General features: G+C 46.2%; 1 protein-coding gene across 3 annotated transcripts in view; it reads right to left on the bottom strand.

Moving 5' to 3' along the window:
- Positions 1–627: 627 nt before the first annotated feature.
- The window catches only part of TMEM44 (transmembrane protein 44), a 40959-nt gene continuing 14363 nt past the window's right edge, over positions 628–27223 (bottom strand). For 2 of the 3 annotated variants that reach the window (XM_030216957.1, XM_030216959.1), the window contains exons 6-11: positions 24449–24619; positions 17611–17766; positions 15703–15801; positions 9744–9908; positions 2662–2694; positions 628–1002 (exon numbers count right to left, since the gene is read on the bottom strand). In XM_030216957.1, coding sequence (XP_030072817.1) covers positions 790–1002; positions 2662–2694; positions 9744–9908; positions 15703–15801; positions 17611–17766; positions 24449–24619 — 837 coding nt within the window. In that variant the 3' untranslated portion in view covers positions 628–789. The remainder of the gene's footprint in view (positions 1003–2661; positions 2695–9743; positions 9909–15702; positions 15802–17610; positions 17767–24448; positions 24620–27223) is intronic. The other variant, XM_030216958.1, reaches the window with a different exon arrangement.

Below are 27223 nucleotides of genomic sequence, written 5' to 3'. Positions count from 1 at the left end.
CGTGACATCTTTAATAAATATTATTTCTGTTCATCTTAACCTACTGTGTGGCTCCATTTTATCCAGGCTCCGGGCCTGCCCTTGTTCATGTTACCACAGTAGTGAATGAAAGAAAACAGATGGCCAGGGAAGGCAAAGCTGGTAATATAATTTAAAACAGAAAGGCATTGGACGAGCACAGAGGAGTCTTAGTGATGAAGATGCTGAGGTAAAGCAAAAGGCCATGGAAGGTCTACAGAACTGCATCAATAAGAGAAAATGAACATACTGAACGGACCGGGCAGTTTGTAGCTACTGTCAGGTTGTAAGCTTTTCAGTTATTTTTATATCAGAAAATAGTTTGGTGTTTCTGAAGCTGTTGGTGTTATTCTAGACTTACAAGTTGACCACAAGATGAAATAAGCTATCTGGACACAGGAGAACAAGAAAATGAAATGTCCTGTCTCAAATCTGAGTGGTAGATAAGAACAGGAGACATAACGAGCAGCAATCTTAATATAACTGGCGTCATTAACACCCACTGGTGTGGGGCTCCAGAATTAAACCATGGACTATAAAAACACCACTAATTCCTACAAAATCTAGCTGGTAGTGAAACCAGAGCTTATGAAGTTGTGCAAATAGAGCCTTAGTCCCTTTTTTTCACCAGAACAGATGAGAAACCTTTGTTGATGACTTTTTCTTATGTTGTCTTTGGTTTAGAAATCATACCATACCTACTGCGACTCAAGTGTAGCCAGAGTGTAAGATACTGCAAACTTTATCTGCACAATGAAGATTGTCAGTCCTCTACAGAATGACTGTGCTTGTGGGACCACCTTCTGTTGAGATCTGGCCTGCCAAGGAGGTGTTTTCTTCATGCATCCAAAAGTCAGCTGGAAGTTCTGCAGCGTTAGCATTGGACATGGAGGTCTCACTGAATACTGAGCTGTCGTTTGGCTGGATGCTTGGCATTTCAGCTCTGCCTTCCATCAAAGGGTGATCCAAGTCTTCAAAGTCCCACTGTGAACCAAAATGATTTTCTTGTAATACAAATTAATGTTACTCAACCCACTCTCACGGGAGGCTCTTCAAAGCCTTCTTTTCAGTCATACAAGACCATATGTAATGATATGTTTAACTTACTAGTGCCAAAAACCAAATAGCATGCATGAATCAGTCTTCTTATGGTGCCCCCTTAAAATCATCCCTACTAAAGGGATACTTTTATAAGAAGAAACTTATGTGAGAAGTCCAAACGGTGTCTATTTAAGCCTATGTTATAAAGGCAACCAAAAACCACCAAAATATCTGTCACTACACCTCTGAAAAATATTTATGGGCCATCATTTATGAAATCCTCCTTAATTCTTTATAGAAAAATTCAGAACATAATCATAGGGCCTTCAAGGTGAGTGAAAAGATATTCTGAATACGTGAATACCAAAAAATTGTTTTCTTATCAATTGTCGACTTAATTCAACATCTACGTGTCCAAATCAAGTGAAATTAGATATATCTTATCTTAAACAATGAAATCAAATGAATGGTCAACGTTCACAGACAGCACCTTCCTGATCAGCTTATAGAAACATCATAACCAAACTGGCAAGAGTTTCTGCTTATTATACTGGAGAGCACATTTTTTTAAATGTGGGGGTTATGAAGCTCTGCATTGACTTTTCTGCATTGCACCCCACCCCACCCCACCCCACCCCACCCAGCGAGAATCAAATGCACATACATTACTTCACGTGAAAGACACATGTAACTCACTGGATGTGAAGAATCTCCAGACCTCAATTTCAACACCTGGACTCCTGTGACCTGACCTGGCTTGCATATGACTCGCCCAATTATGTTCTGGTCTGGCTTTCTACCACTACATGGCTCACAGGTTGAAGGACTGAATGGGAAACATTCTGAGACTGCTTACAAGGAGGGTGTGCTCAGGCTTTCCAAAATTTTGGATCAAATATCCTCATGGCTTTAATGAGCATTGCATCCTACATCTTACTTTGCAAAACTGAATACAGGTAAATTTTGATTAAAACGTCTGTGAAATAATTTTGACATCTACCCCCTAATTCTATAAAAGTTACCAAAAATTGTGCCAGTAAACTTCGGCTTGTGCCTAACTTGTGCACACAATCTAATTGAATAATGAACTAATTAGGACCAATAATTACCTTTTTAACAACTTAGTCCTAGATTCAGAATCATCCTTAAAATGTAATATGTAATCTTGCACGTACATTTTTTGCTGTTAATATTCATAATTGCGCACGCAGGTTGTAGAATACTGCCAGTCATGCCTGTAACTTAATTGCTTAGGGACACTTTTACTAAACCACTCTACCGATTCCCGGTGCGGCAATGCCGACAAAGCTCATTCACTTTGAATAGGCCACATCGTTATTGCTGCACGGGAATTGCTAGCGCGGTTTGGTAAAAGAGGCCTCTAATTAGGTATGAATTGACACTAACAGCCAATAATTGGTGGTTGTTGTTAATTGACCTGATTTGCAGTTAGCGCTTAACTACACTTAAGCACAATTCCAGTGGTTCCCAAACCTGGTCCTGAAGACATTCAGGCCACTCAGGTTTTCAGGATATCCACAATGAATATAAATAAGAGATTTGCATGCATTCTCAGACCTAAAACATAGCAAGTTTCCATACCTGTTCTAAGTTTAAGGCTTCCAAAACTGTTTGCTGTGGAACAAGAAGAGAGGGAAGAGAAGAGTTGAAATAGTTTTGTCATCACCCAAGTGCAGATCAATCCCCTGTGGTTAGTACACATTCATCACTGCCAAGTTAAGCAGGAAGGGGTTTCATAAGCAGGAAAGGAGAACTCGGCAGCTGAGGGCACAAGTCATCGGGAGCAACTCACACATGTACACACTGCAGGCCGCAAGCCGTTTATTAACAGCAGTCGTGCATTATCAGCTTTAGAGCTCAACAGGTTTGTGTGTAAAGTGACGTTTACAAGATTCCTTTCTTATCATCCAAATATCACTGTTCCTACCCCAGAGGAGACTGAGTGGCTTTAGAACTGTACATTTGTAACAGGGTGTGTGACAGCCTGAAAATGCTCCACCTCTCCGCATCTTGCTAGCATTGGGTTGGCAACAGTGATACATTCTGAAATGATAGGGGAAGAATCCTTTCATTTCATATATCATCCTCAAATGACTGCCAATGTATCTGCCAACCCAACAACATTTTTATTTATTTATTTGTTGCATTTGTACCCCACATTTTCCCACCTATTTGCAGGCTCAATGTGGCTTACATAGTACCGTCAAAGGCGTTTGCCCAGTCGGTTGATAACAAACACAAGGTTGTATAGTGATCACAGGAGGTATATGTGGAGGGTCGGAAGGGATGACGATTGCGCATTCACCAACCTAATATAATCTGTAAGGCTGTACCACTGTGCCCACCAACCCAACATTATCCTCAAATGACTGCCAATGCATGCATCAACCCAACATCATCCTCAAATGACTGCCAATGCATGCACCAACCCAACATCATCCTCAAATGACTGCCAATGCATGCATCAACCCAACATCATCCTCAAATGACTGCCAATGCATGCATCAACCCAACATCATCCTCAAATGACTGCCAATGCATGCATCAACCCAACATTATCCTCAAATGACTGCCAATGCATGCATCAACCCAACATCATCCTCAAATGACTGCCAATGCATGCACCAACCCAACATCATCCTCAAATGACTGCCAATGCATGCATCAACCCAACATCATCCTCAAATGACTGCCAATGCATGCACCAACCTAACATCATCCTCAAATGACTGCCAATGCATGCACCAACCCATCCACACCTGTATGGTAGACCTACCAACACATCATCATCTGTGCCAGCGCATCTACCAACCCAACATTGTCAGAGTACCCACAAAACCAGCTACATGAGCTGGGGACCCCGTGGAAGGAATGATATGGATGAGAGAGCCTTGTTGGCAATTTTCTCTCCAAATGTCTCCTTGAGTCAAGGACTTAATATTTCAAGACAACAGCTGTGGAGTGATCACAACCCTGTGTATCGATTGATTTATACACGGTGAATACCAGTTTGACTTCAATGATTTTCTACTCTTTATTTAGTCAAGAACTGGTTCTTACTGCTGCCCCGGTCCTACCTGAAGGGCCCTGGTGGTCTAGTGGTCTCTGAGGGGGGAAGGAGCAAGTTCTTTCCTGCCCGCTGCGCTGCCCCTATTTCCCCACCTGCTGGTGTTGCCGTGTTTTCAAAATGGTGGCCGAGACTTCCCACAATAGTCTTGCGTGTCTCGACAGTCTTGCGAGACTTCCGCAGGGAGTCTCGGCCACCATTTTTAAAGTACGGTGGTGCCGGGCAAGGGGAATAGCAGCAGCACAACGGGCAGGAAAGAACATGCCCCCCCCCCCCCCCCGCAAAGGCCACTAGCTCACCAGCGACTCACCTTTACAGGTAGGACCGGGGAAGACTGCAGTGTGCAGCAGGCATCCAGGCAGAGCCTCTGGATACCCCACAGCCTCTAGGCCCTCGGGCACTGCCCGGCTGCCCGAATGGTCAAGTCTGCCTCTGCATGGGACTCACAAAGCGGACTCGCAAAATGGTAACAGAATTCAAAAATGCGTGGGATAAACATAAAGTACATAAGTACATAAGTATTGCCATACTGGGAAAGACCAAAGGCTCATCAAGCCCAGCATCCTGTTTCCAACAGTGGCCAATCCAGGTCACAAATACCCGGCAAGATTCCAAAAAAGTACAAAACATTTTATACTGCTTATCCCAGAAATAGTGGATTTTCCCCAAGTCCATTTAATAATGGTCTATGGACTTTTCCTTTAGGAAGTCGTCCAAACCTTTTTTAAACTCTGCTAAGCTAACCACCTTTACCACATTCTCTGGCAACGAATTCCAGAGTTTAATTACACGTTGAGTGAAGAAAAACTTTCTCCGATTCGTTTTAAATTTACTACATTGTAGCTTCATCGCATGCCCCCTAGTCCTAGTATTTTTGGAAAGCGTGAACAGACGCTTCACATCTACCCGTTCAACTCCACTCATTATTTTATAGACCTCTATCCTGTTCAGAAGGAATGGATCCTCAGAAGCTTAGCGGAGATTGGGTGGCAGAGCCGGTGGTGGGAGGCGGGGCTAGTGGTTGGGAGGTGGGGCTAGTGCTGGGCAGACTTCTACGGTCTGTGCCCTGAACATGGCACATACAAATCAAGGTCAGGTATACACATAAAGTAGCACATATGAGCTTATCTTGTTGGGCAGACTGGATGGACTGTGCAGGTCTTTCTCTGCCGTCATCTACTATCCACCTTATAATTGAAAGAGAAAAACGCCTAGATTTCCACCCAAATCGGGAGATAGACGTTTATCTCACAAAAACGAATAAATCGGTATAATGGAAAGCCGATTTTGGACGTTTTCATCTGCACTCCATCGCGGAAGCGTACAAAGTTGAGGGGGGCGTGTCGGAGGCGTGGCGAAGGTGGAACTGGGGCGTGGTTATCGGCCGAGGAGAGATGGGTGCCTTTCGCCAATAATGGAAAAAAAGTATGCGTTTGTAGCTAGAATTTAGGGCACTCTTCCTGGACCCTGTTTTTCCACGAATAGGGCCCCAAAAAGTGCCCTAAATGACCAGATTACCACCGGAGGGAATCGGGGATGACCTCCCCTGACTCCCCCAGTGGTCACTAACCCCCTCCCACCACAAAAAATGATGTTTCACAACTTTTTATTTTCACCCTCAAATGTCATACCCACCTCCCTGGCAGCAGTATGCAGGTCCCTGGAGCAGTTGTTAGGGGGTGCAGTGGACTTCAGGCAGGTGGACCCAGGCCCATCCCCCCTACCTGTTACAATTGTGCTGCTTAATGCTTAGTCGTCCAACCCCCCCCCCCCCCAAACCCACTGTACCCACATGTAGGTGCCCCCCTTCACCCCTTAGGGCTATAGTAATGGTGTAGACTTGTGGGCAGTGGGTTTTGAGGGGGATTTGGGGGGCTCAACACCCAAGGGAAGGGTGCTATGCACCTGGGAGCTCTTTTACCTTTTTTTTTTTTTTGTAACAGTGCCCCCTAGGGTGCCCGGTTGGTGTCCTGGCATGTAAGGGGGACCAGTGCACTACGACTCCTGGCCCCTCCCACGAACAAATGCCTTGGATTTATTTGTTTTTGAGCTGGGCGCTTTCATTTTCCATTATCACTGAAAAACAAAAACGCCCAGCTCACAAATTGTCGAATAAAACATGGACGTCTATTTTTTTCGAAAATACGGTTCGGTCCGCCCCTTCACGGATCCGTTCTCGGAGATAAACGCCCATGGAGATAGACGTTTTCATTTGATTATGCCCCTCTATGTATGTTACAAAGAACAATGTGGTCGCACTCACCACCTGCTATTTAGGAGGCAGTAAGTGCTCCCAAGTTAAAACCACATTATCCAGTTAGCATGCACTAATCGGAATGTGCTAGCTGGATAATCCTTCCACGCCCACTCCCTGTGCACGACACGCCCCTCCTGAAAAAATTGTTAAACAATTAAATAATACTCTATTACCACATGCTGACAGGCAAATTACTGCAAAACACTTTAATGCATTTGCGGTAAGCCTTTTTTTCCCACATTAAGTGCATATTAGCACTTAACACAGTTCGGTTAAAAAGGCCCCTTGAGTCCTTCTAACGTGATTAGAATTCCCCCGTGCAGCTTTTGCAACTTTTTTTGCAGCAAGCCACAGAATGAGAGTTAACACTTTAAATGTTCATCGCAGATCTCAAAACTCTCCTCTAACAAGGTCTGCACACAAACCACAGGAACACAGAAGAAGTTAGCAGAATGCTCCTTTTCTGGAGAAATTTGGTTTCTGTGCAAAGCTGGCTCCAGTCATTAATTCTGCAGTTCTCAACGTCAGCGAGCAGCCTGCTTCTGTGCAGTAAACCCTTCTTGTCCAGCATCTCTTTCTAGACATTTTCACATTAAAGATGCTGTCCTTATAGACTTATGATCCTTCCTGCTCTCTGATGCCTGCCATATGAGTTGCATCACAAAACTACCTGGCTGACAGAGACCATCACTGAGCTACGAAAAACTGTATTCTATTTTTGAGGAAGGAGGTAGTTGTTAAAAGCTGTGTCTCAGAGCATTACTCCATAGCTGGTAGTGGCACAAAAAAAAGGAAGCGCCTTCAATCTGAGGCATTTGCAAAGATGGTCTGGCTGCTTTACCACTTGAGACACAGGCACCAAATTCTGTCACAGCAATGTTGTTGGGCATTAGCTCAGGTTGTCTCTATTTGTAATTAAAACACTGCCTACATTTTCACAAGACTGGTATATTTGCTAAACAGAAGAGAATTCTTTTGAGAGATCACTCTTTTCTCCATAACTTGAGACTTCTCAGTTCACTTGCTCTCTTCTTGAGGAGTAGCCTAGTGGTTAGTGCAGTGGACTTTGATCCTGGGGAACTGAGTTCAATTCCCACTGCAGCTCCTTGTGACTCAGGGCAAGTCACTTAACCCTCCATTGCCCCTGGTACAAAATAAGTACCTGAATATATGTAAACCACTTTGAATGTAGTTGCAAAAACCTCAGAAAGGCGGTATATCAAGTCCCCTTTCCCTTTCTCTATTTGAGATTCTACATGGAATGTTGCTATTCCACGAGCAACATTCCATGTAGAAGCCTGCCCTTGCAGATCAGCAATACGGCCGCACAGGCTTCTGTTTCTGTGAGTCTGACGTCCTGCACGTATGTGCAGGACATTAGACAAACAGAAGCCTGCGCAGCTGCGTTGCTGATCTGCAAGGGCAGGCTTCTGCATGGAATGTTGCTAGTGGAGGAGAAGCCTAGTGGTTAGTGCAGTGGACTTTGATCCTGGGGAACTGAGTTCAATTCCCACTGCAGCTCCTTGTGCCTCTGGGCAAGTCACTTAACCTTCCATTGCCCCTGGTGCAAGTAAGTATCTGAATATACTATGTAAAGCAGCCGCAGGGCAGGCAATGCGGCAGAGAAGAGCGCTGGAGGAAGGCTTCTGCTGGCAGAGCTTAGGGACCCCCGCCAGTCAAGGTATATAGAGTTGTAGTGAGGGGGGGGCAGGGAGGTGGGGCAAAATGTGCCCCCCACTTTGGGCTCCCCTCCCCATTTTTGTGGTCTGGCTATGTGGCGGTCTGGGGGGGGCGGCAACAGCGGTTCTGGGGGGCCCCGACAGCAGTGGTCCTGAGGAAAGGGGCCGGCAGCAGCCGCCCTGCCCTGGGCCCAGCTCAGTCTCTCGGCAGCCCTAACATCACCACATCTGAGGAAGATCTCTCTGGCTCTTTCTCACATTCTCTTTGTTATTGGCCTCAATGCATTTCGGATTAAATTCTCCCGATGTCTTGAGAAACACACAGTCCTCCCGCTGATTGTGGTCTGCAGATCACAGGAACTTAAGCGAGTCTGATATTGTAACATACGATCAATATTTCTACGTGCCACAGGTTTCTCAGAAAGGCAGAATGAGCTCTTACTGACACAGTACAGAGGTTTCCCCCAACCCATCACTCCTGGCCCCAGTGGAATAAAAGAACACAGATTGCCCGATATTCAGAGTGATTCAAGTGGGTGGAAACGGCTCCAGCCCCTTAAATCGCTCTGGGTCACCTAATCCCTGAAATTCAGCAGCACTAAACCAGACGGTGCTGCTGAACATCACCTCTGACCACCCAAATATAGGCGCAATCATAGCTTTGAGAATTAGGGAGTTCGGTGGGAGGATTGTGCTTGATGCATGGGCAGAAAAGTTCAGTGGTAAGCTTAGCTCCTGCGTGCATGTTCCTGGTAAAAACATGAACGTGAAGCACACATTGGAGTCTGTTTTCTGCAGCCTAAATATAAGCATTTTTAGGTTTGTTTGTTTTTTCCCTGGATGCCAGATGCCTCTGTGTTCCCTAGAGCCTCTAGGCCCTCGGGCACTGCCCGGCTGCCCGAATGGTCAAGTCTGCCTCTGCATGGGACTCACAAAGTGGACTCGCAAAACGGTAACAGAATTCAAAAATGCGTGGGATAAACATAAAGTACATAAGTACATAATTATTGCCATACTGGGAAAGACCAAAGGTCCATCAAGCCCAGCATCCTGTTTCCAACAGTGGCCAATCCAGGTCACAAATACCCGGCAAGATCCCAAAAATGTACAAAACATTTTATACTGCTTATCCCAGAAATAGTGGATTTTCCCCAAGTCCATTTAATAACGGTCTATGGACTTTTCCTTTAGGAAGTCGGCCAAACCTTTTTTAAACTCCGCTAAGCTAACTGCCTTCACCACGTACTCCAGCAACAAATTCCAGAGTTTAATTACGCATTGGGTGAAGAAAAATTTCCTCCAATTTGTTTTAAATTTACTACACTGTAGTTTCATCGCATGCCCCCTATTCCTAGTATTTTTGGAAAGAGTGAACAGACGCTTCACATCCACCTGTTCCACTCCACTCCACTCATGTCTCCCCTCAGCGTCTCTTCTCCAAGCTGAAAAACCCTAGCCTCCTTAGTCTTTCTTCATAGGGAAGTCGTCCCATCCCCGCTATCATTTTAGTCGCCCTTCGCTGCACCTTTTCCAATTGTACTTAGCTAAGCTTTTTTTCCCATAGACACACAAAGATAGAAACCCAATAGTACACCTGGGCCATAGTATCACCGAAAGAGTTCCTGCCACAGTGAAATAACAGAAAGCGAGCAGCACATACCTCAAGTTCAGAGTCTACGGAAGAGATTTCAGAGGAGCTGGCAGAGGAGAAGCTGGTATCTATGAGCTGGACACGAGAGTCTGTAAGCGTGGGAGGTTCCCTGTGCAACATCCCTCCATCTTCAATCTGTCCATCTCCGGGCAGCCGCACTTTGCTCAGTTCTGCCTAAACACATCAGGAAGCAACACTTATCACCCAACATCTCAGCAGGAAAGGACTGAACACAAGGTCATCACTTATTCCTCCATTCAAATAATACTGCATCGATCAGTCCTTGAGGGTGGCAACTACACAACCTTTTTTGAAATTCATTTCTAAAATAAATAGCTTAGCACATTACAAACCAAACTTTTCTGTTGGCTGTATTCAATGCCAACAAACAGTGGATCCAAAAAAAAGTCCTCTCACAAATGGTGTTTTCCTAAACAAGGTCTTTTATTTTGAATCAATAAAAACAATCCGACACGATTCGTGTTTCGGCCGTAGAGGCCTGCGTCAGGGGTCTATTGATTTTCAATACAAAAATAATCTGGCAGAACAAATGACCAATAGTTATTTGCCTGCTTCCTGAGAAATCGCATACAATGTATCTCCGCACGAACCTTCTCTGTTGAACCTGGTTCGACAGAGACACATTGTATGTGATTTCTCAGGAAGCAGACAAATAACTATTGGTCATTTGTTCGGATCGTTTTTATTGATTCAAAATAAAAGACCTTGTTTAGGAAAACACCATTTGTGAGAGGACTCTTTTTGGATCCACTGTTTGTTGGTGTTGACTTTCGTTTCTCCTGCGGAGAGACCACCTTCTGTAGGTGTTGGCTGTATTCAATGGACAGCCTTCCTAATATTTAAAGGAAAAAATTAACCAAAGAACCCAGACACAAGTCTTTATTCTTCAAGGGTTAAGTGGAGAGAGTCCATCCTATATGATGCTTTATATTTAAATATTTATTAAACAATCAGTACAAATAGAAACTACCCTCATGTCACTAAAATTCCTTTGCTTTTCCTCCATCTCAAGACCTTCGATTTCTCACACACATTAACAACTAAGGGCTCCTGTAATCACAGCCCAAGACAGCACTGCAGAGCACATGGCATCCAATGACACTACCAACATGTAACAGAGCTTTTTCTTGGGGGATTCGAGTATGATGAAATAGATTTATTATTCCCTTTAACATTAAAAATATATTGAATTGCCACCTCTAACACATGAAGCGGTTACTGGAAGGACAACAAGAAAAAAAACTTATGGGGCAATATTCCGCCTGAGGTGGTAAGCAGCTCTTCCAGCAGCTGACCTAACCTCGGATATTCAATGATGGGCATGTATATCTCCTGGCATTCAATATCTTGAGTATGTCCATTGATCCGGAAGTTAACTGGGCACCAGCCAATATTCAAACCAATGCCCAGGTAACTTGGTGCAAAAGGTAATGTTAGTGGACTGGTATCACTGCTAACCAGCTAAATTGGTGATGATATTGAGAATATCCTCCTGGTCCAGAAGAGAGTATTAAGTGTTAAGTGGTAGAATGGAAAATAAAATGAAAAAGTGAACCAATGCTTTTCTTGCTGAATGGACAAGTCTAATCCTGTTTATTAATGAATGACCTGTCCAGAAGCCAGAAGGTGTTCAGCATGTCTAACCTATCTTGTAAATAAGGGAAAGAACATGGAACTGGGAATGATATACACCCTTAGCTTACATACCCCCCGGACCCCTGGCCACCAGAAATTAATATGGGCCAGCTCCAAGCAGAGTTCCTCGTTCTCATGTATTCATTCAAGGCAGTGTACAGTAAGAATAAATCAAACATGAGCAATAGACATTATAGAAGTAAAAATATTCAAATAACAATACAAAGTATGGCATAGTTACTACTTGCAATGTCAACACATTATGTAATAGAATATTTTAATTGACAGAGTGGGTTATAAGCAAAGATGGAACACATAGATAGGTACAAAAGAGTAAGAGGAGTTAAAAATAAGGAGACTAATTTAAAGAAAGGTGCACATGAGTAGAGAGATGGTTACATTTTATCTCAGCTAGGGTAGGTATGTAGGTAGGTAGAGACTTTAATGGAATTGATGAAGTTGTTGTTGAACTTTGCCCTGATTCTCCGATGACCTGCTGATGATAGCAGAATATTATCCATAGCTTGTGTCTTATGATCTACTAGTAAAAAAGGCCCGTTTCTGACACAAATGAAACGGGCGCTAGCAAGGTTTTCCTCGGAGTGTGTATGTTTGAGAGAGTGTATGTGAGAGTGACTGTAAGTGTGAGAGAGAGAGTGAATGTGCGAGTATGTTTGTGAGAGAGAGAGAGAGTCTGGGTGCGAGTGTGTGTGTGAGAATGAGAGTACGTGCAAGTGCGTACATGAGACACAGTGTGAGAGAGAGAGAGAGTGTGTTTCACACAGATACAGTGTGTGCGAGAGAGAGAGAGAGAGAGAGAGTGTGTGTGAGACACAGACTCTCTGTGAGACTGAGTGTATGAGACCAAGAGAGTGTGTGAGTGACTGTGTGAGACATAGAGTGTGTGAGAGACAGTGTGTGAGAGTGAAAGAGAGAAAGACATTGACTGTGAGAGAGAGTGTGTGTGTGACAGAGATACCTCCCCCCCCCCCCTCTCTGGTGTCAGGCCCCCCTCTCTCTCCCTCCCTCTCTCCCTCTCTCTGGTGTCAGGCCCCCCCTCTCTCTCTCTGGTGTCTGAGCATTACTGTGCAGGACGCTGAGCTCTGGCTGTTCTTCAAGGAAATGACCAATCCTATTTAATAGAATGCACCTCCAACATTCTGAAGCCTAGAAACCTCATGTGGTTGGTCACTTCTGCTTGTGATGAACCCGGAAGTACGAGATGTCAATTCAGGAGATGGATACAGAGAGCAGGAATGCCTCAGCCATGCAGTCAGCTTCAGAATGTTGGAGGTGCATTTTATTATATAGGATGATGTAAAACTGTTGACCTTTTAACCTACAATTTAATGGTTTTCTAATGAAAGGGTGAAAGTGCTTAGCAAGCTGAGCCAGTCGGGTGTTATTTTGCTGAGGTTAAGCGAATGCCGTGACTCCGCTCCCAAAAGCTTTTGCCATTTTCTAGTAATTCGTGTGAGTTATTCTTTCCCTTGACCCCATTCAGGTACAGAAAGTAAAAGCTGGGTGGCGTTCTCAAGCAAACATTGACACTCCATCCTAATTGCGCTCCTAGACCACCCCTAACCTACCTGGTCAAGTGTCACTGAATACCAGTGGCCGGCCAGCTCAGTGGGGTTTAACTGGGCAGGAGCCTCTCTTGCCTGGTTAAATCCTTTTGACTATCAACCCTTGAGTATTCAGCTCCCAATGCATAATACCTCATCCCTGCCTTTCTCACAGCCCCTGTGACTCCAAATTTGCACTTTAGACCTAGTGGACATGAGACAGCCCTCTATAAGTTACTGTTGGATAGCTCAGGTCACCCACTACTAACACACAATTGTAGGAACAAATGGGTCTGTAGTAAAATTAACATACTTTGTGCAAAGTACAAGATGTTTAAGGTCCTGTCAACTGTCAAGTGCACTTACATTCAGCCCCATGTCACACCAGGTTGCATCTTCCTTCAGATATTGTTTAAATAGCACTGAAGGGAAGATTAAGTCATCACAGAACCCAGAAAGCAGGACATGACCCCTGCAAAAACTCTGCTTTCTAAAATGCAGGTATATGTCTTGGGATGAAGCGGGGTGATATCACTGAGCCAGCAGGGTACTTAGCACTGGCCAATCACACTCCTTAGTTTCAGCCATGGACTCTCATGTACTCTCTGGCCCTGCCTTCAGAACAGTGCATTTTTTCTAGCAAATAAGGTGCCGGTACTCAAATGCCAGGCCACCCTTCAGAGGTGGGATGATCACTGAGGGACCCACCCCACAATAGCCAGGCCCCCTGCAACCAGTCACAGAATCTATGACAAGGCAGAATTGGTGTGTACAGCCTGAGCTCTTTCATTAAAACTTGGGGACCATGGGTCAATTTTAGCAGACAATGGAAAAGGTGCCGGTACTCAGTACCCCCAAGTACCCCCTCAAAAAAAGCCCTGCTTCAGAAACACTTTTTCTTATAGAGACCAAGCCAGAAACAGAAAGCTGATTGCAGATGTGTTTCCCTGTCCTTTAGATGCCAGCTAAGGAAAATATTTCCTGCCACAGGCTCCAACCCTGGAAGAATTAGAGAAAAACCAGTCTGGCAAAAACTGTATATAAGCAAGGCTTATTTGAAACCAGAGATCACCGTACAGTTCTTAAAACAAACTGAATGCTAATTATGCCTTGCTAATGTTTTACTATCCTACTCTTTCAGAAGACAGTCTGTGTCCTGAATAGACGAAGCCCAGCTGGAAGGTGGCAGGTCTTGCCCAGGCTCGACTGGGGACAAGCTGAGGGAGATGGAATCAAGTGCTGTGAAAGGTTTCCCTCTGCTGGTCAAATGGAAGAATGCATTACAACTTATAAGGGTGATCCTTCAGCCCACAAGGCTTTGCTGGAATTTGTCCGGTTTGGGAAGGAATGGTGGTAAAATGTCCTTAATGTTTTTTGGTAAAGGCATGCCTATGGCTTGGATAATTCTGACTTTCTGCCAAACCAGAAGCAGCCTGACTTGAGAGAGCAGAGGACAGCCATCACCGCTGTGGGCACAAAATCCAAGAAAAATAGTGGTTTTGATGTGGGGGGGGGGGGGGGGGGGGGGGACATTATTTAAGCTCCTGAGAATATCAACAGCGTTCAAAGCAAGGCACTCTGTAGCTGTTAATGCTTTACAAAAGCAAAATTCTGGCAGGTATCTGCTCAGCATTGTGCATGTGAGAACAAGTGTTCTTTACAGATTGCCCTAATGTATTTATTTAGATTTGGCTCATATCTTTTTTTTCAGTGGTAGCTCAAGGTGAGTTACATTCAGGTGGACTGGGTATTTCCTTGTCCCTGGAGGGCTCACAATCTAGTGTGTACCTGAGGTAATAAAGGTTAAGTGACTTGCCCAAGATCACAAGTAACAACAGTGGGATTTGAACTAGGTTCTACCTGTGGATGTCAAGACCAGTGCTCTAACCACTAGACCACTCCCCTCCTAATGGGCATGTGGGCCAAGTACTGCCAGGAGTTGGGACCAGGGAGCAGTGGCGTTTCTAGGGGCGCTGACACCCAGGGCGGATCGCCGATGCGCCCCGCCCCCCCCAGGGTGCAGCGACCCCCCCCTGGTGAAATAACCCCCCGGGTGCAGCGCGACCCCCTGGTGAAAGAACCCCTCCTAGGTGCACGCCGCTGGAAGGGGGGGGGGGTGCCGCGCGCCTGTCGGCTCTTCGTTTCCATGCTCCCTCTGCCCCCGGAACAGGAAGTAACCTGTTCTGGGGCAGAGGGAGCATGAAAACGAAGAGCCGACAGGCGCGCGGCACCCCCCCCAGCGGCGTGCACCCGGGGCGGACCGCCCCCACAGACCCCCCCCTTGGTACGCCACTGCCAGGGAGCCACAGGGATCCTTCTGGCTACTGGGGTTGGTAAGGGAAACGGAGAGAAAGAGATGGGCTGTGCTGGATGGCTGCTATGAAAATCAAATTTGATTGCAACACAAAATGGGGTTAGCAATGTGCTAGGGGAAAAAAAGGGAATATGTAAATATATCATGACCCACCCCCCCCATAAGAGAACTTTAGAAGCACCCACACAGCTGACTCATATAATAAGATTAATCAGATGGGATATTTACAACCTTCTCTTTGTGAAGTAGGGAAATTGAGAATATATTTGGGTTATAACATGATTTCATTTGACTCCTGACACTGAATAATTCATAAGACATATTCTGCTTTTGAAAATATGATTTGTCTTTTTCTGGACCAAGCATTCCGCTTGAACATATTCCATCACCCTCTCCAAGCCCCCCCCCCCCCCCCCCATAACTGCTGGTTTACCTTCTGAACCTGCTCGATGCTCAGCTCCATGTAGTGGCCGATTTCTGCTGCTTTGTGAAGGCTTCGAGGGTGTGAGACCACGTTAAGAGGCATCCAGCTCTAAAGAGAGAGAGAAAGAGAGAGAGAAAGAGAGAGAGAGAGAGAAAGAGAGAGAGAGAGAAAGAGAGAGCGAGGAACTCACCAACAGGAAATGCCATAGTCACCATTTTGAAAAATAAAAGAGATACCCCAGCTTTTTTTTTACAGCTCATTTGTTAAGTTCTTCTGAGGGAGGATGTGCTGCAGAACAATTTTAGGCAGTAGACTGTACTAGAGCCAGAATCGTAATTAGTACGGGGAACCCACCCACTCACAAACACCAGGACAGTTGTAAGGCATGAAAAATGGACTCACAAGAATGATTTCACTTTCAAGTAACCTGGAAAATAAAGCAAATCTTCTGGAGATATTGTCTGTTGACCCTGTAGAGGTGGCCGCTAGAGAATGACACGGGGATGGGGAACCGCAGTAACCACGGGGAGGGGGCAGAGCACGCAGGGACGGGGCGGGGACAGATCCCACGGGGATGGGGCAGGAATGGGGACAGAGCCCACAGGGACGGGGACAAACTTTGTCCCCGTGTCATTTTCTAGTTGGAAGGGTAGGGGGTGGTGGTGGGAAGGGGGGTTATTATAGCTGCTCATTGTTATTATTGTTTTCTCTTTGTAATTTATACACAACAGTTGCACAGCATATCAGTGGCGTACCAAGGGGAGGCGGTGGGGGCGGTCCGCCCCGGGTGCACGCCGCTGGGGGGGGGGGGGGTGCCGCGCGTCTGTCGGCAACACTCATTCCCTGCTCCCTCTGCCCCAGAACGGGTTACTTCCTGTTCCGGGGCAGAGGGAGCAGGGAATGAGCGAAGCCGACAGGCGCGCGGCACCCCCCAGCAGGTAAAGATGCACCCGGGGGGGGGTGTCGTTTCGCCGGGGGGGAGGTGTCCGTCATTTCGCCGCTGGGGGGGGTGCCGCGCGTCTGTCGGCAATGCTGGTTCCCTGCTCCCTCTGCCCCGGAACAGGAAGTAACCCGTTCCGGGGCAGAGGGAGCAGGGAACGAGCGTTGCCGACAGATGCGCGGCACCCCCCCCCCCCCCCCCCCCAGCAGGCAAAGATGCACCCGGTGGGGGGGTGTCCGTCATTTCACTGGGGGGGGGTCGCGCTGCACCCGGGGGGGGGGCGCATCGGCGATCTGCCCCGGGTGTCAGCCACCCTAGGAACGCCACTGCAGCATATTGTTCCTTTTTTATACTTCAATAAAAAGATTTAAATATAAAATCATAAGTGTTCAAGGCTTCTGCAGATGAGGACAGAGCCCACGGGGACAGAACCTGCGGGGACGGGGCAGGGATGGAGACGGGGCCTGCGGGGATGGGGCAGGGACGGAGACAGAACCCATAGGGGCGGGGCGGAGAAAGGGACAAACTTTGTCCCCGTGTCATTCTGTAGTGGCCACCTCAGAGAGAAGGAAGGGGCTTAGCTTCCATAGTACAGAGGGTAGCATGTGTTCCTTTTGCTTTTCCTTTCAGCTCCATCAGAACCAGTGCTGGAATTCTGGCACTGTGGACCTTCATTCTCAACCCTGCATAGATTCCCCCCCCCCCCCCCCCCCCCAACACACACACTGTTCCTAGCCTGGTAACTGCAGCCTTACACTAGGGCTTCTTCCAGAACCATGTATCATGGGCTCCGAGTCCTATCCCTCCCCCCCCCCCCCCCCCCCGGAGCTGCAAGCACTATCATCGCAGTTTCCCCACCCCTGGCCAACCCAGGGTGCAGAAGACCTGATCCAGGAATCCTAGCATTGTCACTGAAGGAGCAGATCTGCCTCGAGCATGGCATGAAGCCGGTCTTTCCCTAGACAAGGGAGCTGCACCTTTTCCTGCCCTGTGTCCTTGCCCTTGTCCCCATCGTCCTCTTCTTCCTCTTCCTGTGCAAGGAGAATCTGTGCATCGGAGATGTCAGGTGTATTCACCACAAGCCCCAGCTGCTGCATCAGCATGTTTTTCATCATACAGGACAGGACGATAATCTGAAGTGCGTGAGTTAAAGGTAAAGACTCCTTAAAGAGATCAGCATGAGTCACACAGGAACACCACCGTAAAAACCCTTCATAAATTCCAGCAAAATAGTCAGAAATCCAGCCATAACTGGTTTAGCTAGATATCTGTAGAAGCATCTACTGTAATAACTGGAAACTATCTGATTCATGTAGATCTAACTGGAACTGAGTGGCGGAGTGGAGGAGTGGCCTAGTGGTTAGGGTGGTGGACTTTGGTCCTGGGGAACTGAGGAACTGAGTTCGATTCCCACCATTTTAGGCACAGGCAGCTCCTTGTGACTCTGGGCAAGTCACTTAACCCTCCATTGCCCCGTGTAAGCCGCATTGAGCCTGCCATGAGTGGGAAAGTGCAGGGTACAAATGTAACAAAAATAAAATAGATACCATTGGAGATTCTACATGGAATGTTGCTACTATTGGAGATTCTACATGGAATGTTGCTATTCCACTAGCAACATTCCATGTAGAAGGCTGCGCAGACTTCTGTTTCTGTGAGTCTGACGTCCTGCACATACGTGCAGGACGTCAGACTCGCAGAAGCCTGCGCGGCCACATTGGTGATCTGCAAGGGCCGACTTCTACATGGAATGTTGCTAGTGGAATAGCAACATTCCATGTAGAATCTCAAATAGTCGCAACAGCGGAGGAGTGGCCTAGTGGTTAGGGTGGTGGACTTTGGTCCTGGGGAACTGAGTTGGATTCCCACTTCAGGCACAGGCAGCTCCTTGTGACTCTGGGGAAGTCACTTAACCCTCCATTGCCCCATGTAAGCCGCATTGAGCCTGCCATGAGTGGGAAAGTGCGGGGTACAAATGTAACAAAAAAAATAAAAAAAATAAAAACTGCCAAAGGTCCATTTTGCCAAGTGTCCCGTCTCCTACAGTGGGAGGTATTGGATGCTTACAGGAAGTATGCTAGAGTAAGCATAGCTCACCAACCAGCCTAAAGGACAGCAGCCCACAGAACAGTGATTAGGAAACTGATGCTTCACCTACAGATCCATTGTACAGTGACCGGGATACTGCTGTGTTCACTTACCAGCCTACACAATGCCTGCCACCAGTGTATCCAGGACACTGCTGTGTTCTTCTACAGCCCTACAGAAAGGCTGCCCACTTCTGGGATTGCAAACAAATGCCCCATCAAAACTGGGAACTGGCTGGTTCACTCATATCTACTAAGAGCGATGAAAAAAAAGGCGATTTTCAATGTCCAGGAATCGTCCTGGTGGATACTTACTTCTGGTGTCCCACACAGATCAGATCTGTCATCACCACTGTTTAATTTTTTCTTGCAACCTTGAGCAAGTTTTCTTGAACAATGAAGGCCATACCTTCAAAATGTACACTGATGACATCCAAGCAGCACTTCCACTTCAAATATAGATGAGGCTGTCTCGATAGTGAGTAAATGTTTCTAGGCTGTTCAGTTACAGACGAATGGTATTCGTATTCATGTATGTCTTAATCCTTCTGAATGCGAGATTCTACGCATGAATCAGTCTGTTTCACCCACTTAATTGACGACCGCACTTCGGGAGACAAATATACAAAACCCTGTACTATCTTATACAGATGATATATTTCTTTTGAGCACGGCTTTACCTAGTTGGGATAGTACTTTAGATTCTATCAAATATTATATCCCTTTGATAGATAATTGGGCTACAAGTCATATCTTGAAATTAAATAAACAGAAGACGAAAGTACTTTGGTTTGGAGATGTGGAGGGGCATAATTGAATGCCAATGCCTATCTCCATGGGCGTCTATATCCAAAAACGAGTACGTGAAGAGGCGGGACAGACCAAATTTTCGAAAAAATGGACATTTTTCAGCTGGGCGTTGGTTTTTTTTAGCGATAATGGAAACTAAAAATGCCCAGCTCAAAAACATCCTAATCCAAGCCATTTGGTCATGGGAGGGGCCACGATTCGTAGTACACTCGCCCCCCTGACATGCCAGGACACCAACTGGGCACCCTAAAGGTCAGTGCGGTGAACTTCAGACAACGCTTCCACATGCATAGCTCCCTTACCACGGGTGCTGAGCCCCCAACCCCCCTCCCCTAAAACCCACTACCCACAAATGTACAACACTACCATAGCTCTTAGGGGTGAAGGGGGCACCTACATGTGGGTACAGTGGGTTTTGCAGACCTCCCATTTACCAGCACAAGTGTTACAGGTAGGGGGGGATGGGCCTGGGTCTGCCTGGCTGAAGTGCACTGCGGTACACACTAAAAGTGCTCCAGGGACCTGCATACACGCAGGCCTCTAGGACTTGTTGCTGCTATATAGCATTGGCACACCAGTTGACACCAAAAATGTCCTTTATTGGAATAAGCACGCTTACTCACAGTTAACTGCAAATTAGAGGTTGTGCCCCACTAGCAACGAGTCTCCCTGGTACTGAGATGAGCAGTAAGTCAGAGCTGGCAGAATGCTGTACAATGCCCTCTTTCAGCCACATTCAAGGTAAGAACTAAGTTCTGTAGCGTGGCTAACACGTGAAAGAGATCTAAAACTGGCTTACAAAAATGGCCACTACCTCATGGACTACCAGAAACAAAACAGGGCACACTCTGACCCAGTAAGCAGGGGGAAAAGCACCATGGGAGTAGAGCCTACCAACTACCAACATCGTGAGCATTTGCCACAAGCTAGTGGAATCACGGAGCCCAATACCCTACACCCACCACAATGCATTGCTGATGTGACTCTGCAGTGCCCTTAACAGAAAAGGTGTCACACCACCCGAGAGCCACATCAGAACCAGGGAAAGGCTGTCACAGGATAGAACACATTCTGCTGTCATGGAGGTGGGTAGGGCATTTGAGGCTGGCATAGAAGCTGGAAAAATGTTTGTAAAGTAGGTTTTTTTTGGTGGGAGGGGGTTAGTGACCACTGGGGGAGTCCGGGGAGGTCATCCCCAATTCCCTCCAGTGGTTATCTGGTCAGTTGGGGCACTTTTTTGGGACCTGTTCATGAAAAAAAAGGGTCCAAAAAATGTGACCCAAAATCGCGGTAAAAACACCTTTTTTTTTCGATTATCAGCTAAAGACACCCATTTTTCCTCAGCCGATAACCACGCCCCAGTTCCGCCTTCACCACGCCTCCAACACACCCCCATCAACTTTACCCATTTCCGCAACGGATTGCAGTTGGAAACGCCCAAAATCGGCTTTCGATTATACCGATTTGGGCGCCCACGGGAGAAAGACGCCCATCTCCTGATTTGGGTCGCAATATAGGCGTTTTTCTCTTTCGATTATAAGCTGGATAGTCAAACTTCCAAATACAATTATTACATTATTTTCAGGGGAGGTGTTAAATATTGAGGACCATTCTAGAGTGTTAGGTGTAATTCTGGATTCGACTTTGTCTTTTGAGAAACAAATTAATACTCTCAGTAGACGTTTTTATAAGCTTCGATAGCTTCAGGCAATAAGATCTTCATTAATGAAAGATGATTTTAGATCTGCTGCTCAGGCTGACTTTCTGCCACAATTGGATTACTCTAATTCACTTTATTCTTGTGTTTCAGTGAAGCAGTTAAAATGCCAACAGTAGATGCAAAATACAGCTATTAGATTGATTAGTGGGATTGGGTGCTTCAATAACGATGCCTCTCATCTATCAAGATTTTCATTGGCTAACAATATATTGACTTTAGGGAAAGGAAAGGTACTTGATATACTGCCTTCCTGTGGTTTCTGCAACTACATATAAAGTGGTTTACGTGGAGGGGCATCATTGAAAGGGACGCCCAAGTTTTGTTGAGGACGTCCTCGCAAAACATCCCGATGGAGGGGCGGGGAAACCCGTATTATCGAAACATGATGGACGTCCATCTTTCGTTTCAATAATACGGTCAGGGACGCCCAAATCTGGAAATTTTGGTCATCCTTAGAGATGGTCGTCCCTAGACTTGGTCGTTTCTGTTTTTCAGTGATAATGGAAACCAAGGACACTCATCTCAGAAACGACCAAATGCAAGCCCTTTGGTCATGGGAGGAGCCAGCATTTGTAGTGCACTGGTCCCCCTGACATGCCAGGACACCAACTGGGCACCCTAGGGGGCACTGCAGTGGACTTCATAAAATGCTCCCAGGAACATAGCTCCCTTACCTTGTCTGCTGAGCCCCCCAAACCCCCCATAAAACCCACTCCCCACAACTGTACACCACTACCATAGCCCTTATGGCTGAAGGGGGGCACCTAGATGTGGGTACAGTGGGTTTATGGTGGGTTTTGGAGGGCTCGCTGTTTCCTCCACAAACGTAGGGAGGGGGATGGGCCTAGGTCCGCCTGCCTGAAGTGCACTGCACCCACTAAAACTGCTCCAGGTACCTGCATACTACTGTGATGGAGCTGAGTATGACATCTGAGGCTGGCAAAAAATATTTTTAAGATGTTTTTTTAGGGTGGGAGGGGGTTAGTGACCACAGGGGGAGTAAGGGGAGGACATCCCCAATTCTCTCCAGTGGTCATCTGGTCATTTCGACCACCTTTCTGTGCCTTGGTCGTAAGAAAAACAGGACCAAGTAAAGTCATCCAAGTGTTCGTCAGGGACGCCCTTTTTTTTTCCATTATGGGTCGAGGACATCCATGTGTTAGGCATGCCCAAGTCCCGCCTTTGCTATGCCTCCGAAACGCCCCCTTGAAATTTGGCTGTCCCTGCGACGGAGTGCAGTTGGGGACGTCCAAAATTGGCTTTTGATTATTCCGATTTTGAAGACCCTGTGAGAAGGACGTCCAACTTCCGATTTGTGTTGAAAGATGGGCGTCCTTCTCTTTCGAAAATGAGCCCAATAGTATATACGGTTACTTATTTGTACCTGGGGCAATGGAGGATTAAGTGACTTGCTCAAAAGACGCACCCCACACTACCGCAGGCCACGTTTTACTGTGATTTTGTAACAGGACCCTCTAGTACTTTAATCTCAAATTACAGGTCAATTGCCTCTGTACCACTTTTCTGTAAATTGATGGAAGGATTGGTAGCTTATTAGCCTTCAGATTATCCAGAGCTCTATAGCATTTATTTGCGTATTTTAGAGCCTCTGACGCAGCCATGATTTAGGTGAAACACGGCCTCTATCGGGCAGTTTGAATTTTTGATGTTTCAATAAATATTTGGTTTGACTTTCTGCCTGGTCTGCTTGTTTGCTGTCATCACCTTGGACTTTGCAAATTGTTTTCCCTGCTGTTTCTCAGTACAATCATTGATCCCGAGCATGTTAGACTATTGTAGTTTCATATACTTGGGATTCCCTAAACAATTACTGAAGTCTATTCAGAATATGGCACGCCACCTGATATACGTTTTTTAAAAAGTATGATACTGTATCTCAGTATTTCCTAAAGAGTCACTGGCTTCCGGTCTACTACTACTACTACTTATCATTTCTATAGCGCTACTAGACGTACGCAGCGCTGTACACTGGACATGAAGAAAAAGTCCCTGCTCGACAGAGCTTACAATCTAATTAGGACAGACAAACAGGACAAATAAGGAATAAGGACAAAGAGTAGCAAGATTCCGGAATCCCAAAGAGTAGCAAGATTCTGGAATCCCAAAGAGTAGCAAAGATTCCGGAATCCCAAAGACTACTACTACTACTTATCATTTCTATAGCGCTACTAGATGTACGCAGCGCTGTACACTGGACATGAAGAGACAGTCCCTGCTTGACAGAGCTTACAATCTAATTAGGACAGACAAACAGGACAAATAAGGGATAAGGACAAAGAGTAGCAAGATTCCGGAATCCCAAAGAGTAGCAAGATTCTGGAATCCCAAAGAGTAGCAAAGATTCCGGAATCCCAAAGACTACTACTACTACTTATCATTTCTATAGCGCTACTAGATGTACGCAGCACTGTACACTGGACATGAAGAGAGAGCCCCTGCTTGACAGAGCTTACAATCTAATTAGGACAGACAAACAGGACAAATAAGAGATAAGAGAATTACTCAAGGTGGGAATGATAAAACAGACATGGGTCTATGCTAGAGTTTTGATTAAGTTTTACTGCCTTATTTATAAAGCAATTTATGGGGTTAGCCCCACTGTATTGGTTAACTCATTTCGTTTTCTTGCACAAATCTAGGGCTACTAGATCAACAACCCTATTTACTTTCCTTTCTTTAAAAATCATGAAAAGAACTAGGTTATTAGATAACATTCTTTCATTCCAAGCAGCTCATTTTAGTAAAGACATTCAGATCCCTTTGCTCACCAACTCAAGCTACTTTCAGTTTCAAAAATATATTACAACTTACCTATTTAGAAAATTTGTTTTGCAATCTAATAACTAGCTTGGATTAGGTCTGGGGTTTTTTCCCCCTCTCTTAGATTGAAACGTGTATGTAAATTTGCTATTCATACTCTGTAATTCCAGGAAATGTCCAGCTTCTTTTACATTGGGATCCGCTATGAACCAAGAGGTATTATTAGCAGAATACAAGCCATATCGTTAACATTAAATGTTAATGCAAAACCTCCTGGGTTTGGATTCAGATGTCTACATTTGGTCCCAGCACTGTTGCCATCGGTGGAACTTTCTGTTGCAAGAAATAGAGTGGTCCTGAAAAAACCTCACGCATGACCGTATTTCTTGTCCAGTTTTCTAGATAAGGAAAGGATACAGCGACGTCAAGGGCCGCAGAGCCCAGAGCGAAGAGGAACCATGGTATAGCCCTCACAAAGTACTCAGTCTGGTGGTCATGGGCCATAACAGCAACAGCATAGAGGACGCTGGCCAGGACAGAGAAGAAGTATGCCAACAGCTGCATCACTGGAAACACCTTTCCCCGCCACTGATCAACCAAGGAGAGATCCAGTGCTATTACATGTTCCATAAGTTATCAATACCTTCCCCTAACACTGATAAACCAAGGGAAGGCAGTGTTATCATACATTCTATATATTATCACATCAACACCCCATTCTCATCCCTAGTCAACCAAGGAGAGATCCAGTGCTATTACATGTTCTATATGTGACCATCTCTGGGAAAAGGTGACTAAAGTCAACAAAAACAAACAAAACAAAGGGGGGGGGGGGTTAATGAATTCTGTTAGAGCAAATAATTAGCAATACAACAATCCAAACCCCATCCTCATATGTTTAAAAAAAAAAGTTACAGTTCAAACATGGAACCTTTTCAGACTGCTTATGGACCCATGACATGAAAAATGGGCCATTCTTAAATTTTGGATCTGTTACTTTAGTCACCCTTTCCCAATGACAGTGACATATATCAATACCTATATATTATCACATCAACACCCCATTCTCATCCCTAGTCAACCAAGGAGAGATCCAGTGCTATTACGTGTTCTATAGGTTATCAATACCTTCCCCTAACACTGATAAACCAAGGGAAGGCAGTGTTATCATACATTCTATATATTATCACATCAACACCCCACTCCCACCTCCAGTCAACCTTCCCCTGGCACTGAAAAACCAAGGAAAGACAATGTTATCATATGTACTTTAAGTTATCACACTGATATATCTATATCTTATCATACCAACACCCTATTCCCACCCCTGGTCAACCAAGAAAATATCCAGAGCTATTACATGTTCTATATACTATCAACACTTTCCCCTGGCACTGATAAACCAAGGAAAGACAAAGTTATCATATATACTATACTAGTAAAAAAAAGGCCCGTTTCTGAGAGCAATGAAACGGGCGCTAGCAAGGTTTTCATCGAAGTGTGTATGTGTGAGAGTGAGTGTGTGAGAGACAGAGTGAATGTGCGAGTGTGTGTGTGTGTGTGAGAGAGAGTGAGACTGTTTGTGTGAGAGTGTGTGTTCAAGACAGAGAGTGTGCCGCAGGGGTCCCCCCTCCGTGTGTTGGCGTCCTTCCCGCTCCCCCCCTGTGTTTCCTTTTCCCATATCCTTCTTGTCCCCCTCCCCCCTCCCAGCCTCAGGGTCCTGGCCTCCCCCCCCTCCCCCCCCCGGCCTGCAGGATCGTGGGCCCTCTGGCGGCGTTTTTCTGCATCGTAGTGTGTATGTTTGAGAGAGTGTGTGTGAGAGTGAGTGTGTGAGAGACTGAATGTGCGAGTGTGTGTATGACAGAGTGAGAGTGTGTATGGAGTGTTTGTGCGAGAATGTGAGTGTGTGTGTGAGAGGGAATCCCAGCTTCAGGGTGTTGGCCCCCCCTCCCTTGGCCTTTCAGGATGGTGGTCCCTCCGTCGGCCAGCGTTTTTCCCCCCTCCCCCTTTCCTGCCCTCCCCCTTCCCTCCTCGCAGGTTCAGGTTCGAGTGCCCCCCCTTCCAGTGCCTTTCAGGGTCGTGGCGCTCCCTCCGACTGAAGCTGTCTCCCTTCCTGGCACATTCAGGCAGGCAGGCAGGCAGGCAGGCTGGCTCTCTGTGTGTGTCAGACGTTCAGGCTGCCTGCCTGCGTCGCTCCCTCCGTGTCTCGGAGTTTGTGAAGGGCGATGGGAGTCCTGCGGAGTTGGGAAATGGCTGCCGAGGGGCAAGGGAGTCAGATCGCGTGTCGCCGATGCTTGCGTCCCCGCCTGCCTCCGTCCGACGTTGTGCGGGTGATGTTAGTCCTCCAGAGGTGGGAAATGTCCGCCGAGGGTCAGAGGGAGATGGTGTTTGGCCGATTGTCATAGCGCCGCCCTCAACATCATGACGTTATGACGCAAGGGCAGGCCAGACACTCCAGGCCAAACCGGATATCTCTGGCGCCTCAAGTTTCCGGCTTGAGGCTTCATGGAACGTTGGAGGTGCCTTTTATTATATAGAGATGTTGTCATATCAGCACCTCTTTGTCCCTGTTTCTGCCCCAACACTGATCAACCAAGGAGAGACCCAAAGTTGTTAAATATTCTATATATCATATCAACACTTCCTCACCCAACTACCACCATTCCGCTAAAGCGAGACCCAGAATTTTCCTATGTTTAATATTTTATGAACTACCAGCTAGAAAAGGTTGTGCCTTACACACCTCAAGAGAAACCAAGCGTTATCACGTGTTACACACTGTCCTTTGAAATGCCTCAGCACCGATCAGCCACACAGAGACCCAATCCTGTCCTGCTAAGCCCAAGTTAGCAGCATTGTTCTGGACCCCTGTGTATTCCAGACATAGAGAATCTGTCACTTTCCTGATACAGTACTTTCTTGCTATTCGTGCATTCTGTCTTTGCGATTTCACTTACCCACGGCGACGTGCTTTGAGATCACAATTCGTGCTGCATTGTTTGCGTATTGGCGGATATACGTGTTACAAAAGAGCCTTCTTTGCTTTCACTTTTCTCATTTTGGCGTTTGCTTCTGGTAATGGCCACCAAGTGTCCAGGAAGCGAGTTGCAAGCTACCAATCCTATATGGTTTTCCACAGCGGGAACCTAAGCCCCTAACTCCCATCGAGTCTATTATTTGCTATCTGTGGTT

Source organism: Microcaecilia unicolor, chromosome 10, assembly GCF_901765095.1.
Source record: "Microcaecilia unicolor chromosome 10, aMicUni1.1, whole genome shotgun sequence".
NCBI classification, from domain to species: Eukaryota; Metazoa; Chordata; class Amphibia; order Gymnophiona; family Siphonopidae; genus Microcaecilia; species Microcaecilia unicolor.
This window is presented reverse-complemented; position numbering and strand designations above follow the sequence as displayed.